Source organism: Rutidosis leptorrhynchoides, unplaced genomic scaffold (assembly GCF_046630445.1).
Source record: "Rutidosis leptorrhynchoides isolate AG116_Rl617_1_P2 unplaced genomic scaffold, CSIRO_AGI_Rlap_v1 contig407, whole genome shotgun sequence".
NCBI lineage: Eukaryota > Viridiplantae > Streptophyta > Magnoliopsida > Asterales > Asteraceae > Rutidosis > Rutidosis leptorrhynchoides.
This window is the reverse complement of record NW_027266639.1, coordinates 55,201-70,587: the sequence shown is the minus strand read 5'-3', so window position 1 is coordinate 70,587 and position 15,387 is coordinate 55,201. Positions and strand designations below refer to the sequence as shown.

At 37.0% G+C, this 15,387-nt stretch overlaps 5 protein-coding genes across 6 annotated transcripts; 3 read left to right on the top strand and 2 right to left on the bottom strand.

Moving 5' to 3' along the window:
• Positions 1-4,252: 4,252 nt before the first annotated feature.
• LOC139883482 (large ribosomal subunit protein eL31z-like) lies at positions 4,253-5,200 on the top strand. 2 transcript variants are annotated; one of them, XM_071867659.1, is made up of 3 exons: positions 4,253-4,335; positions 4,921-5,008; positions 5,111-5,200. In XM_071867659.1, the coding sequence occupies exons 1-3, from the start codon at positions 4,253-4,255 to the stop codon at positions 5,198-5,200; spliced, it is 261 nt and encodes an 86-aa protein (XP_071723760.1). The 2 variants fall into 2 exon arrangements, with proteins under 2 accessions (XP_071723760.1, XP_071723759.1); XM_071867658.1 differs by having other exon boundaries at positions 4,921-5,200.
• Positions 5,201-5,935: 735 nt separating this feature from the next.
• Positions 5,936-7,502, bottom strand: LOC139883479 (uncharacterized). The gene is made up of 7 exons (XM_071867654.1): positions 7,409-7,502; positions 7,265-7,326; positions 7,074-7,157; positions 6,922-6,976; positions 6,329-6,458; positions 6,141-6,191; positions 5,936-6,035 (listed from the first exon to the last, which is right to left on the bottom strand). Exons 1-7 carry the CDS (start codon positions 7,500-7,502, stop codon positions 5,936-5,938), a joined length of 576 nt encoding a protein of 191 aa, XP_071723755.1.
• A 474-nt stretch (positions 7,503-7,976) lies between these two features.
• On the top strand, positions 7,977-8,421 carry LOC139883477 (small ribosomal subunit protein eS30z/eS30y/eS30x). Its single transcript, XM_071867653.1, has 3 exons — positions 7,977-7,980; positions 8,076-8,213; positions 8,375-8,421. The coding sequence occupies exons 1-3, from the start codon at positions 7,977-7,979 to the stop codon at positions 8,419-8,421; spliced, it is 189 nt and encodes a 62-aa protein (XP_071723754.1).
• Positions 8,422-9,601: 1,180 nt separating this feature from the next.
• LOC139883480 (vacuolar protein sorting-associated protein 32 homolog 2-like) lies at positions 9,602-11,020 on the top strand. The gene is made up of 6 exons (XM_071867655.1): positions 9,602-9,673; positions 9,798-9,897; positions 10,009-10,094; positions 10,184-10,275; positions 10,608-10,722; positions 10,832-11,020. The coding sequence occupies exons 1-6, from the start codon at positions 9,602-9,604 to the stop codon at positions 11,018-11,020; spliced, it is 654 nt and encodes a 217-aa protein (XP_071723756.1).
• A 3,304-nt stretch (positions 11,021-14,324) lies between these two features.
• LOC139883483 (meiotic nuclear division protein 1 homolog) lies at positions 14,325-15,387 on the bottom strand. The gene is made up of 6 exons (XM_071867660.1): positions 15,313-15,387; positions 14,959-15,075; positions 14,807-14,845; positions 14,626-14,733; positions 14,467-14,529; positions 14,325-14,381 (listed from the first exon to the last, which is right to left on the bottom strand). The coding sequence occupies exons 1-6, from the start codon at positions 15,349-15,351 to the stop codon at positions 14,325-14,327; spliced, it is 423 nt and encodes a 140-aa protein (XP_071723761.1). The 5' UTR covers positions 15,352-15,387.

Below are 15,387 nucleotides of genomic sequence, written 5' to 3'. Positions count from 1 at the left end.
ACAACAGTTTTAATGACCAATAGAACTTAATTTCTCAATTATCAAAACAGACTGATAGATAGTAAAATTAGCACAAAGCACGGAGAGGGATTTGGTTCTAGAGAGAGATGCTGCGCATTGAGGGGAGAGAGAGATCGAGCAAACGGCGATCACGCCTTTTGCCTATCATAAGTTTAAGCTGTGAATAGTATGATATTGAAGGGTAGTATGAACTTTATTTTTAAATGGACGAGGACAGTTATGTCCATCCATATGCTTTTCAATTAATCCAGCGTCCCAACACAAAAAAACTAGCTTCTCAAAGTAACTTGAAAAACCCACTTTATCCCGATGAACATTTTCGCGAAAGAATGCCAAACGTATGTTTTGCTTTACATAAAAGCAGAAGTACCAATCAAAAGTAAAAGCAAACGAGACCTAACTATTAATAAGGCCCAAACGGTACGAAACTACTACTGTAGCTATTAAGAAAGCCCAACTACAGTTGTTAGAGGAGCGCGTGACTTCTAAATACTCCATGTGTGTATCTAATCTTCGGTCAACTTAACAGTCTGCTAACTAAACTTTCAAACATTGCATGTGGGTACCTAAATTTTGTAATCGTAACGCCTAGGTTAGGTACCTACCTGATGTTAAAAAAATAGTATAACATGGATCGGCGCGTATGAGATGGGGATTTACTAGCCAAGTTAGGATTTAAACTTGAAAGTCAAGTTAGGATTGAACCAACGATTTTCAATGTTCACATTCCCTATTGCCGCAAAGTTTGAACATTTTGGGGAAAACTGCCAAGTTGTTCAAAGTTCAGGTACTTTATCCTATACAAATCAGAAAAAAGGGAGAAAATCGTCTCGACAGAGTGGTCGGGTTCGTTTTCTTTGTAACTGCGAATGAATTCGATGATCGGACAGTAAAACTTTCACCGATCTTCTTGAAACTTACATCGGATTACTCTTCACTAGTAGTTCTTGAATGTGAACGGTGGAGATCTAATTTCAACGTACGGTTGGTCGAGGAAGCTATATTTTAGATGGTGGTGATCGTCATTGGAAGCTCCTAAAGTGATCAGCAACACAACATCTTCTTTAGATCAAAACTCAGGTGACCATCTTAGTACCCTATATTAGTTTACTATGGAGGATTTCGTGTATCCCATTACTAGCTGTATTGGAAGTTTGATCAGACTCTGGGTTGCTTTAGCTTACTTGTAAGTGTATTGCTGATTTCCTGTTGTTGCATTGTTTAGCTAAATTTTGATTTCTCATTTGTGCTTGCTGTTCAGGCATTGATTAGACTCGATTTATCGCAATTAAGGACATAATTGGATTGTCTTGATTGAAATGGAGGCCAATACAAGCAATATGATAGATCTAGATGGTTCAAACTATCACACCTGGAAAGGGAGAATGATGGATTTTCTGTATGTGAAAGAATGGCATCTGCCTGTTCTAAGTTCGACAAAGCCTAATGAAAAGAGTGATGATGAGTGGATATTACTAAATAGGCAGGTGTGTGCCATAATCCGACAATGGGTAGATGATAACGTCTATAATCACATTAGTGACGAGACTGATGCACATGTCTTGTGGAAAAAGCTAGAGCAGCTATATGCAAGCAAGACTATTGATAACAAAGTGTTACTGATAAAGAAGTTGAAGGATTGCAAACACGAAGACGGCACACGAGTGGAAGATCACCTGAATACTTTTGCGGGAACAACAAATCAGTTGAGTTTTATGGGACTCAAGCTTGATGATGAAGTTCAAAGGCTATTACTTTTGATATCTTTACCAGATTCATGGCAGAGTTTCGTAACGTCTCATTGTGATTCAGCTCCTGATGGAAATGTCACGGTGACTACGTTGAAGGGTGCAATTTTGAATGAAGATTCCATTAGAAGGTCGCTTAAACCTTCTACAAATTCTGATATCGTCGATGGCGGGAGTAATCAGAGCCACTGCCAACGAAAGCGAGATAAGTGCATTGGGAGGTCTCAACGAAAGTTTGCTAATGTCCAATGCTTGGCAACAGGCATATAATGAAACACTGCACTTCTTAGTAGAAACAAAACTAGAAGGTTTGTTTACTGTGTCTTTGTGTGTGATGGTAATTCCATGAACCTGTTTTATGAAGACAATAATTGATCATTTCCTGGTCTATGCTACATTTCGGTATGACTTCTATTGCAGTTCTACATTCTTACACAGTTGTGGAGGTAGTGTAATTGTCGATGATGGTTAGGCTTAAGTAATTGGTGTATGTGATGAATCTTTTGAAATTAGTAATGGTTTGAGACTTGTTTTGAAGGATTGAGACATTCCAAATTTTCTAGCTCATATTGCCTCCGTGTATGAGTATGTTACATGTATGAGTATGTTACCATTGAAAAAGTAAAATAAAAATACATGTATGAGTATGTTACATAGAACTCTTTCTTCCTTTATCTACTCGCTTTCTGGATTTCTATTGCTTTTTGTAAAGTCAAAGGAACTTACTTTCTTTTGTGAAAGGGTTAGCCCGCATAGAAACTCCAACTTAGTAAAGTGATTCCGTAACTATCTCATTTTCTTTTACTCATATCATATAAAGAGATAAGCGTCCATTGTCTCATGGGTCAAGCAACCTTAGTGAAAAAAATGGTTTAAGTACTTATTACTAATGTAAATAAAAAGAGTGCGCTACAACGGAATGGTAAACAGATATAGTGAAATCGAACACACTGTGTCCGGTTTTGGTTTAGAGGTAATTAACTCTCGCTAATTAGGGTCGGACACATAGTGTCCGGTTTTGTGAAGAAAAAAAAAATAAAAATAAAACATAATCGGACACTATGTGTCCGGTGTTTTCATGCTATTATGTTTTTTTTTTTTCACAAAACCGGACACTATGTGTCCGATTATTCTATATTTTTTTCCGTGCACAACCGAACACATAGTGTTCGTTTTTGGTCTTCCACTTAATTAATCATACATGCACACTAATTAATCATTTGACTGTATTCGGTTTTATTTCTATCAACATGCTAATTAATCACTCATGTGCATGTACATGTATATACTAATTAATCATTTGTGTGCATGTATATGTTAATTAATCACTTAGATCATGCATGATATCATGCATTTTAAAGAAAACAAATGCACCAACCATACTCCTCAAGTGATTAATTAGCATACTTGTATGATTAATTAAAGAAACAAGACCAAAAACGAACACGGTGTGTTCGAGTGATTAATTAGCAAACTCCTCAAGTGATTAATTAGCATACTTGTATGATTAATTAAAGAAACAAATGCACCAACCATACTCCTCAAGTGATTAATTAGCATACTTGTAGCATACTTGTATGATTAATTAAAGAAACAAATGCACCAACCATACTCCTCAAGTGATTAATTAGCATACTTGTATGATTAATTAAAGAAACAAGACCACGGTGTGTTCGATTTAGATCGAACATGGTGAATCCGCTTTTCGGATAGTGGAAAAACACTGAATTCGATTAAGTTTTTTGTTAATCATAATCGAATACGTTGTAATCGTTTATGTGTGGATAGGACAAATTTTGCACAAATTTTGTTGCACACAAAATCGAACACTGTGAGTCCGATTTTGCTTCACCACAAAACCGAACACACCATGTCCGACTATGGTCTTTCAAAATTAATGCAATGGTTTAATTAAGCTAATCCCTATTATAGGAAGAAGATCGAACACACCATGTTCGATCTTCTTATTTTTCTCCACCTCCGCCACAAGACCAGGTATTACGATAATTACATATATATGTAATTAACTCTAAATAAAAATAAAAGTAAAAATAAAAACATGTATGAGTATGAGTATGACAATTGACACATTGAAGTGTTGTAGTTACTGACTATACTAGAAGTGAAGAAGACATTGAAAAAATTGAAGTGTCGTTTGTTGTTACTGACTAGAAAAGGAAAAGGTCCGAATCGAGCCCATTACGAAATTGCTTGACCCAAATTGAGCCCATTATCAAATTGCTAGGCCACTGAAGCAACGGTCCAAAGCTTCGCTAAGCATCTAGACGACTAGGGTTTTATTAACTCACGTTTCCTTCTTCCGCACCTCAGTTTCGCAGCTCTCTCCCCGATATCAGAGGTCTGCATTCTCTCTATCTTTTATATAATAGATCGATCAGAAATCTTTTGATGAAACTTTATAGACTTAAGTGAAAAGTTGTTTGATTACAGGTAAGTAGGTGGTGTCGTTGAAGACTGTGAAAATGGTGGAAAAAACTAAAGGAAGGAAGGAAGAGGTTGTTACCAGAGAGTACACCATCAACCTTCACAAGCGTCTTCATGGATGGTAATTTAACATCTATTACTTTTTCTTTTTTTGATTCGTCGTTATACAGCTTCACTCGATCATTTATTGGATCTTATACAGCTTTTAAGCTTTTATTTGATGTAATTTGAGGTCTTTTATCCTGCCCTTCAATAATCTGACCATGTCCCGTGTTGATATTCTACTTCCCTTTACTCTGTTGCAAATGTTGTATTCTTTAGTGTCATAAGCATTGGAATTTGACGTTATCGTGATAAAATATTTATTTTGATGGTTTAACAAGTAGAAGTGATGTGAATTTAGGTGCTCATGAACATGAATAGTTTGTGGTTCTGTGGCTGCTGTATAAGTTGAATGTTTTGAGATTTTGATTCCAAGAGATGTGAATAATTTGTGTTCCTTTGGTACTTTATCTGATTTTCTAGAACACGAAGCTTTGTACGATTTGATTCCAGTTGTATACTTGTATTTTCATTCCAATAGATTGCCATCAGCTAGCAGCCACTGCCCTACACTCTTTCATAATATAGAGTAACTTGCCAGTATTTTTGTGACATTGGACAGTTTGAGTAAACTAAACTGTTCGTTTTGCCTTTGTTTGAACAGTACCTTCAAGAAGAAGGCACCCAATGCTATTAAGGAGATCCGCAAGTTTGCAGTGAAAGCCATGGGAACCAAAGACGTGAGAGTTGACGTGAAACTGAACAAGCACATCTGGAGCAGGGGTATCAGGAGTGTTCCAAGGAGAATCAGGGTCCGCATTGCTCGCAAGAGAAATGACGATGAAGACGCAAAGGAGGAATTCTTCTCCCTTGTTACTGTTGCTGATGTTCCACCAGAGGGATTCAGTGGGCTCGAAACTAAACTCATCGAAGAAGAAGATTAATTAATGAAAACTATTTTTCTGTTCTGTTCTGGCCTCCTCAAGACTTTTTTGTATCAGTTTTAGCAAGTTTTGAATGCAATATGACTTGTTTTATTTGCTCCCAGATGATGATAACACTTGGTTTTTCAGTTGTTTTAAATTTATGAATTTGCTTCTGGTAAATGAAGATCCTTTTTGTGGTTTATTGTTCTGCGACTTGCTGAAAATTCGCTTCGAATACTGAGTTTAAGTGCGTGCATTCATCGCAGTTGGTTATACTTGGCGGCTTGGATCAATTAGGAATTTGTTAAGCCAAATCAAATGCTACGACTCCTGCCGTATTAAAATACATGAAACCTTAAACCTGTCGGAGTGTTTTATTCATAAGGTATGAGTTCGTAATGTCTTAGATCTTATTGTTTCACACATGGTCGATTATGTGACAAAAATAAGACTCATATGAGAGATCAATGCAATGGAAATGCTTTTATATAGAGACCCACGAACCATACAGTACATATATAGACTTGGTCTTCACAAGACTGGTTGAAGAGTAGGAATGGATTAGGCAAAGTAGCAGGGACTGATGAACACAACACAGACATACTTGTCAACTACAAAGACCTAACTGATTTTGATATGCCCTGAACTCACTTCCATATGCATTGGAGATCCATCCTTTCAACCACACGTCCCACCTCACACCGCTTTAACTTTCTCCAGTGAAAAGTAGAAAATGGAGCAAGCTATGGAACTTTAGCTCGCTTTATAAGCATACATGTAGCTCTGGAGTTTTCGAATTTCTTCGGATGACTGGGTAAGCAGGTGCTCAACATAAAGAGATAATCCAGCTCCACTGGATAAATTCAGAGTGTAAATATTCATCGACAAAGGAGCTTGGAATCATAAATGCGGCATTGAATCAAATAAAAAAACACAATGAAAGACAATAAATATATACCTTAGAGGCCCAAAGGGCAGCCAGATAACGTCCCACCTGAACTTTGGCAATCTAAATTTGAGATAAATCCATTAAATTAGTGCAAGCGCGCAAATAATGAAACACATAACAAACATTCATCAGTACAAATAATCATACTTTTACGTAACCAAAGAGCAACAAGAGAAAATCTTATAAACTCAACATACCTCAGCATAAAGTACAACCAGAAAACAGCTAACATTATGCCAACATAGCTTGAGTACCATAGCCATTGCTTCTTTGAACCGTGGAGTAGTCCCATAATGGACATCGTGCATGCTAAGACTGCTATCCAATCTAGCATATCCTCAAATTAATAAGAATAAGCATGCAGAATATTTCAAAGGAATCGAGTATCACTGACGAGGAAAGTAAAAAGTTATCTGCACATAAAGTGCAGAGCAAGCCAAACAATAAATCATGAATTGCTCAAAGACTAATAATCCTCTCAAATATGTCTGCCAAATATTGATCATACTGCTAAAATATTAGTCAAAGCTGATACATCCTGGGTAAAGTCAGAACCAAGGTAGTCAAAACCAAGGGCTTTAATAATTTGTCTGTTTCATCAATGAATTGTACAAAACCAGCAGCCACAATTATCTAGTAGTTCCATACGGCATAAATGCCTAATGAATGCAAGAAGCATGATCAAACTCCCAGATGATGACTGGAAAAAAAATACTGAGTATATATAGTTAACAACCTCAATTTCTGAAATAAGGAATCACAAATGAAAGAACAATGTAGGCATACAAACCTGCTGCTATAACCATCCAGGAGCTAATGTCTTCCATGAAGTAAGCATGATACCGCTGTTCAACACAGGAAAAAGGCTTGTTATCACTCAAAACAGCATTGCCACACGATTATAAATTCACTGCTAAGATAATACAAGGGAAATAGATTTACCAGTTGCCATGGAGAAAAGGCCTGCTGATAGATGGAGTAAGTAAGAAATGCCGCAAAGCAAAATAGAAATGCAGCAAACAAACTCTACAATTGAAAGAAAACAATAAAGAATTAGTTCATTAAGCTCCAGTGATAGAATTCAATCAGCGAGTCACAAATGTTTCGCAGTGTGTTTTTTTAGACATAGATACCCTCCACAGACGACTCTGTTGAGCTTGACTCCTTTCAAATGATCTTATCAACTCCTCTTGCTCTGTATAAACGATTGAAAAATACAAAAAAGGAAATCAAAATCTGCTACAGTTTCGTCTTAACAATTACATGGGGAGAGAAACCTTGAGTGTCTAGCGGACGAGAATCATCGTCGTCGCGCGTCGGTAGAGTCTCGCCGGAGTCACGCCATTTTCGGGTCAGCTTTTGGAGCACCATGACCAAGTCACAATCGGAAGCAAATGGAAATATGAACAAAATGAAACGTTTTGCAATGTAAATTCACCGTGGTTGAACTGGTGGAAGATTGACAGACTCGTCGCAGTTCTAACAGCTTAGAAATGTTTCTTCCAATGTTAATCGTGAAATCCAGGGAGCTGTCAAATGTGTACCCACGGGTCAACCCGACCCGTAGAATAACATGATTTTCTGGTTGAGTGGAGTCGGGTCACAGGTTGAAAATTGGTGGATTGGCGGGTCGAATCCGACGCTCGTCAATTTTTCATTAACTAACTTTTACGATAAAGCCCATGGGCCATCGTCCAACGAGCCCAACTCATAGCCACTATCTGACTCTTCAGGTATAAATTTTCTAGCAAAACCCTTCCAATAGATTGCTGACAGTCAGTTTCCTCGAGCTTCTTCTCCGATAAGCGGCGCCTGCTGCAGCAATCAAGCCTCCAATCATTCACCATGGGTAAATTGATGTTTCTTCATCATATTTTATTTTATTGATTGCGTTATTTTGTATTGTAAGCTGAGTTTTGTGTATATGTTGATTTTGGTTTTCAGGTAAAGTCCACGGATCCTTAGCTCGTGCAGGGAAGGTGAGAGGCCAAACACCGAAAGTTGCTAAACAGGACAAGAAGAAGAAGCCACGTGGCCGTGCTCACAAGAGGTTGCAATACAATCGTCGTTTCGTCACCGCCGGTAACGTCATACTATTCTCCATTCATATGCTGTTTTAGTTCAACCACGTATATGATCGTTAACGGAAAATGGAATGTGTTTAAATTTGAAGTCCTCAATTCGATTTCAATAAAAGTATTTTCTTTTTATGTTGAAGTGGCATTTGTTAATTTTGTATGCAGTTGTTGGATTCGGGAAGAAGAGGGGACCTAACTCATCTGAGAAGTAAACAGCTTCAATAGAGAAGATGAGGAGTTGGGATAGTTATTGAGTGATGATTGTAATGAATGACCTCGTACTAATTTCAAGTCATTTTATTTGTTTTGTTTTGATGCAAGAATTTAATGCTACTATGTGTTTAATTTCGTTATGGAAAGTGATCTATTATGTGTATCTGTGATGTAGATTATTATGTACAAAGCTGATAAGCTCTGTTCTTCACTTCTCTTTTTAGCTTTTGAATTTTTGTTCATGCAAATAAGAACCATGACTCCATCCTATGAACAAGTAGGCGTGCGTGAGCGTGAATAGAAAGATGGATATCTTGATTGGAATTTGTTATTCCGATCTAGATTGATACTACTCCTAATATGCTATCACCATATTCGCTTGATCATAGGTACAATTGTTCATAAACTTCGGAAAAATGTAATAGGAGTAACCTTATTCATCTATGAGTCGGATTGTTTTTCATAACAAGAATTCGGTGTGGATTAAAAGACTACACAATTGTCATTGCACAATTCATTCAATTGTTTGTTTTCTTTTTTTAAGTTAAACCGGCCAGTATATATCACGAGTAGCTACACCAAAAAAGGGAGAGGTAGTCTTTCAATTGTGATAACTTGGTAACTAAACCTAAATTATACTCCGATAAAAAAGAAGAAGAAGATATAAGAGCAATTCCAACTCAATTTACTTGCGTCTAGCTAGCAATAGTCTTTACCAAAGTATCGGAATTCCAAAACCTCAAATGGGCCAGAGCCCAAATCTCTTTTGGGCTATTTTGGATCCGACAGACCATTAGCAAATCAAGTGTTGCCACGTGGGAAAGCGGCAACTTCAACACCCAAAAAAGAAAATTACAAGTAGCTTCATCGGCGACTTTCCCCTCCATTCTATTAATCATCTCTCTGATCTCTCTTTCGGAACACTCGTAAGGGGAAATCAAAATACAAATTAAATTTTCTTTCTTTCTCTCATCCTATCAAATCACGCGGCAATTCAATTTTCTTTTTTTTATTGGTGAGTGCAGATCAATTTTTTCCTTTCTATACGATAGATGATTGACTGTTAGTTATTCTTTACTTATTATTATTGGTGGATCGAAATTGGATTATAATGTTGATCTTATTCGTGAATACAGAGAGGAGACGATCGGTGCTGATTTTGAATTACAGTCGAAGAAGATGTTTACCAGGATTTTTGGAAAACCCAAACAAGAGACTAATGCCTTAACCACCCTTGACAAGTTAAATGAGGTATTATCACATCCGATTTCCCGTCTTGATTTTTATTTCTTTAGGTATTTTATTGATTTGTTCAACATACAAAAACAGTTGATGGATTTATGAAGTAAAGCTTACAAGCTTTTGTTTTGATTAGACTCTTGATATGCTGGAGAAGAAGGAGAAAGTACTCCTCAAAAAGGCTGCTGCTGAAGTAGAGAAGGCTAAGGAGTATGCCAAATCTAGGAACAAGAGGGGTATGTATGGTTCTCGATTCGTTAAAGTTTATGTGTTGGTTGTGGTGATAATTGAGAATATTTCTTCTTTAATAATTTGGTTGGTACTTGTTTGTTTGTATGATGCGGCAGCCGCTATACAATGTTTGAAGAGGAAGAGACTATACGAGCAGCAAGTTGAACAGCTTGGGAATTTCCAATTGCGAATTCATGACCAGGTAAGCTTGACTCTTTATTTGTATTACTTTTGAAATTGGATTAAACGAGTTGTTTCCAGTGGGGTTAAGTTTTAAATTGGATTATGCAGATGATAATGCTGGAAGGTGCAAAAGCCACAACAGAGACTGTAGATGCATTGAGAACTGGTGCAGCTGCTATGAAGGCCATGCAGAAAGCAACGTATATAGCCTTTCTATCACCCTTTTCTTCTTATTGCTTGGAAATTAGAATTTTATCTCAGACCTTAATATTAGGAGTATTCTCTATTTTGCTTTCTTATGACACTTGCTTTAGTACTCAACCACATGGGTTTAGATACACTGTATGACGGCTTGACCATATGACTGACTCGGAAAATAATTAATATACAAGTATGTCAAGCATAAAGTTCTTTGGGATGCTTTCCAAACCATAGAAGATATATTTTCATGGTGATCTTTGATAACATGCGTTCTAGAATGAGTATTATGTTTGCAGTTTTCTGGATTTCTGATAGTGAGATATTTTTTTAGGAATATTGATGATGTTGATAAAACCATGGATGAGATCAATGAGCAGACAGAGAACATGAAACAGATTCAGGAGGCATTGTCAACTCCATTGGGTGCTGCAGCTGATTTTGATGAGGTATTAAATATTGTGGTTTGTATTTAAATTATTTTAATTGTAGTCTCTTTAATTTTATGGATTGGGTGAAGATTCTGTTTAAATGTAACGTTGGTGTGTGTTTTTGCAGGATGAATTAGAAGCAGAGCTTGAAGAACTTGAAGGTGCTGATTTAGAAGAGCAGCTCCTTCAGCCTGCAACTCAGGCTCCAGCTGCTCCTGTCCACGCTGCTCCTAGTCGCCCACAAGCTCAACCTGTCAGGAAACCTACTGAAGAGGATGATGAGCTGGCAGCTCTACAAGCTGAGATGGCACTTTAAATTGATGCTGTTGGTTGTTGGACTACCTGAGAAGAGACAGTCGTTGGAAGACTGCTTGCTTATATGTCTACTATAGGGGTTTCTGGTATTTCTTTTCTTTGGATGAATTCATATTGTTGTGTGCATTGAACAACAAACAATGTGTATAAAGATTGAACTAAATCAAAACCCAAAGTTCCTCTTTAATGTTTATATGTTACTTTCCAGAGAAAAACTATGAAGCCTGCTTAACATTAATTTGGCGTGTACAGTACTTGTATTTTAGTACGTAAGGGTTATATTTTAGTACTCAATGGCTGCAATTTAGTAATTAATGGTTGTGAGGACAACTACCTTACTCTGCCTGTGGAAACATTCAGCTGAAAATCATATCAACTTAATGAGGTTACTAGTTTGATTTTTCGGTTTTGAAATTCTGGTTTGCGAATTGCGGTGGCTTATTTTTTTTTCTGAAGTCTTGTGGATTTCGCATGGTTTGTTTGTGGTATGTATTTCTGGGGTGTATGAAATCTTGTTCTGAACAGTGCAAGAAGACAGCAACCTGAGTTACCGAGTTGTAGGGTAGTTGTAGACTTGATGATCTGACAGAGTTGTAGCGTAGTTTAGAGTTATAGCATTATTCCCGATTTGTAGCCTTGTTTAGAGAATTCTACCTTAGTTGTAGACTTGTTGAGAACATCCCAAGTTGTTGTCTTGTTTAGACTTGATGATCTGACCGAGTTGTAGCTTAGTTTAGAGTTATAGCATTATTCCCGAGTTGTAGCCTTGTTTAGAGAATCCTACCCAGGTTGTAGACTTGTTGAGAACATCCCAAGTTGTAGTCTTGTTTAGAGACTCCTTCCGGAGTTGTAAGTTTTGTTTGAAGCATCCTGAGTTGTAAAGCTTGTTAGAGCTACTGTTTATCAATTTTACTGTATAGTTGGTAGCCAGCCATTGTCTTGGTGAGGCTTATCTGTGATTGCAATGCAACTGAGAGAAACTATAAGCTGGGTGGGGCACATGAATAACTCCCTCCGTATTAAAATAAATGATGTTTTGTTTTTTTAGATTCATCTAAATAGACATGTATCTAGAGAAGAACCTAAAAATGTAAAACATACATGTATTTTGATAAGGGCATATATTTACGTGTTTGGACTATGGAGCTAATATTGAAATAATGTATTGGGTACATTCTAGCTTCTGAATAGCTTTTAAGTTATCTATAAGCCTTGATTATTCAATATCCTAAGTCTAATACGGCATGAATTTAACTTTTAAGTTTGATTCCTCTTTAATGTTTATATATATCATCAAAAAAAAAAATGTTTAATATTTGTTACTGCCCAGAGTATAACTTTGATGTTTCGTTCCATTTTGAGCGATAGGTCGTTATGCTCATCTCATAAAAGAATTTGCTGCAACTAGATTTGAATAAATTACTTGCAACAAATGGTAGCAACAAATAGGCAAGAAGGAAGGTTTCAATACATTTCAAAACGAACACAATTTCTTTACAAAAAGTCAATGGATCATGTAGGTAAGCACTAGTGCAAGCAGCATTAGCACATACGCAATTCCCTGATCAATGGCAACCCCTGCAAAAGGAAAAAAAAAAGTTCCAATGATCAAGAATTAGAATACCATACAATATTTATGTTCTGTTTTTTTTTTTACGGAAAAAAAAATACTTATGTTCATTAAATTATAGTGTCTGTAAACCCCATAGTGTCGGAGATGAAAAATGGAGAGAACGTACCATCACTTGAAGGTGGAGGAGCTGGTGGGAGGCTCTGAGCATTGATGGAAGGAATAAGCAAAGCAGAAATGAGGACTATCAGTATGGAATGGACCGAAACTGCTTCCATTGAACCAAACCGAATCAATGAGAAAAGAAAAGACACCCTCTTGCAAGATTTGAGAGCTTTGTGCTGTCTGGGGGAGGATCTTTACATCACTTACTCTGGCTTTTGCTAATTTTCTGATTAAATAGGGAGGAAACTGAGTTTGACTATATCTTAACCGTTGAATGAGGGTTTTTTTTATACTACTAGCCACATGCATGGATGATTGATTGTGTTTTCGGAGGGAGTATATCAATATTTCGTTATATGTATAATGTGTTGTTATATTTGTTTGGTATTCATAAAGCAGATTCGGCCGTTAGTTGATGACAACAGACATGTTACCTTCACGATAATCCAGCAGAATCTGCTGATACAATGCATGTGCTTCTCTTTCTTCAACTTATTTCATATGTAGTTCATCAGAAGTGCCATGGTCCTATAATTAATTCAATATCAAATTCGAGAGGAGAAAGAATCATAAAAAAATCTCTAAACTATACAAAATTGATCATCATTGAACGTTTCTTAAGGAATCGTAACTGTTCTCATGATTAGGAATGGACAGCTTGCTTTTGTCATACCAACTCACTACCTTCAAGCTGCTATGGTAAAACGGTGACGAAGTAATAGGCAATAACACAGAATTAGTAGCAAATTTAGTAGAAACGAAATTAGGAAAGGTGCATTGGATTAATACATATTAAAGCGTTTTCTTTGGTTCCAAATTACTACGATATATTTGCGAGTTAAAGGTCCCTATAACATGGTTCTGCTCGAGCACAAAATGTAAGACAGGAACAGAAACATAAAGCCTAAGCATTGTCTTCGAGCGCTTGATCCCCAACTGTGCTGAGTGGTACTGGAGATGCTATGCTAACAGCCACAGGAAGTGGTGTTGACTCCAAATAGTCGAAATCATCAGTTATTCCGGCCTGCAATTAGATTTTAAGAGCAAGACATCAGAGAGAAAAAGAAAGAAAGGAACTGCATTTCAATTAGGCAGCTACATTCCAAGCAACTCATGGAATATTTGATTTAGTTCAGGAAATCAGAGTTTCCTGGAGAAGAAAACCCAAGTAAAATGTGGGAATATTAAGGCTAGCATGCTTGTAAAAGAGAAACTAACTGTTACCTCTTTGTACACATGCTCGAGTTGCTCTTTGGCTTGAGGAAAGTTATTTGAACACCACTGTCGCAATGTAAAGATGTTATCTGTGAATTTTTAAAAAATAAATTGTTGTCAGGGTTTGCCACAGTATAAAAAATAGGACTAGAGCAAAAAACTATAAGAAGGGAAACCTGTCCATCGGTTAGCTGCTGCATGAGCAACATCAATTGCATTCTCTGCCAAAATTTAAGTACGTTTTTAGTCCAAAGTTTCAATACGGGAAAAGCATCAAACTGGGATTAAGTTGTTAAAGAAAGATGCGTTATGAAAGTAAAACCTCATTTCAGAATTAAGAGGCGATAACCGATACTTAACTCATTGCTTCAAAAGTAGCTGGATCATTGTCAGCAAATTGTCCCATCTCATCCTGAAAATTTTGACCGGCAACCATAAAAAACTTGAAGGAGCCACGACTTCTTCGTATATTAAAAAAATAACCAGATGAATACTACCTTTAGCTCCTTGTATTTCAGTTCAATGGCTTTTAGCTCCTCTAAGGCCTCTTCTCGTTCATCCTGATACAAGCCACAGTTTCGATTGTAGGAAAGGCTCAAGTCTGCTCTAACAAACATTCAAAAGCAGCTAAATGTGGAGTGGATTGATATTCATACAGACTCCTCTCGCCCCTTCTTTAATGCATTACACTGGTCAGCAAGTTCCGCGAGTCGTTTTTTACTGCTTTTCAGATCAGATTCATGTTTTTGGTGCACAGTCCTCAGCTATAAAAGAGCCATATTAGTCTCAGATGATGCATTAACACTCATGCTATAGAATAAAACATCGATGTTTCACCTGATTTCCAGCAGTACTAGGAAGGCTCCAAAAATACACCTGAAATTTCCAAGCTTAGATACATCAATAATACATCAATATGTCTCAGCAATTGCCAGCATAAACAATATTGAATTAGTAATGCAAGGCACAAGCAGCAAGGATTTACTTACAGAAGTTCCTATTTTATCCTTTAAAACCAGATCATCATCCACTAAAGTCTGAATCACGTCTTTCACAGATTGGGAAATTACACCCTTTTTCGGGCCTGACTTCTCAAGTTCCTTGAGCTGAAACAATTGATCAAGGTACTGCCAGACATTAAACCAAGAGCAATGTGGAATTAAATGTGTTCTAAATTGCTGTCAGGAACTCTGTGAAACACCTAAGCAACCGAACAACATCAACTAAGTAAAACCAGGAAACTTAGGGCACACTGGTGCGTTGATTTGGGAATGTTTTCATGTTATTTATGTAATGCTGCAGACTTGCGCGAAATACGTAAACGACTTAGTTAGTATACTTACAAGGAAGAAATCCTGAGAGTCATAAAATATTTGAAGCATCTTCTCACGCTTCTCTTCCAGGGAAAGGCCTCTTTT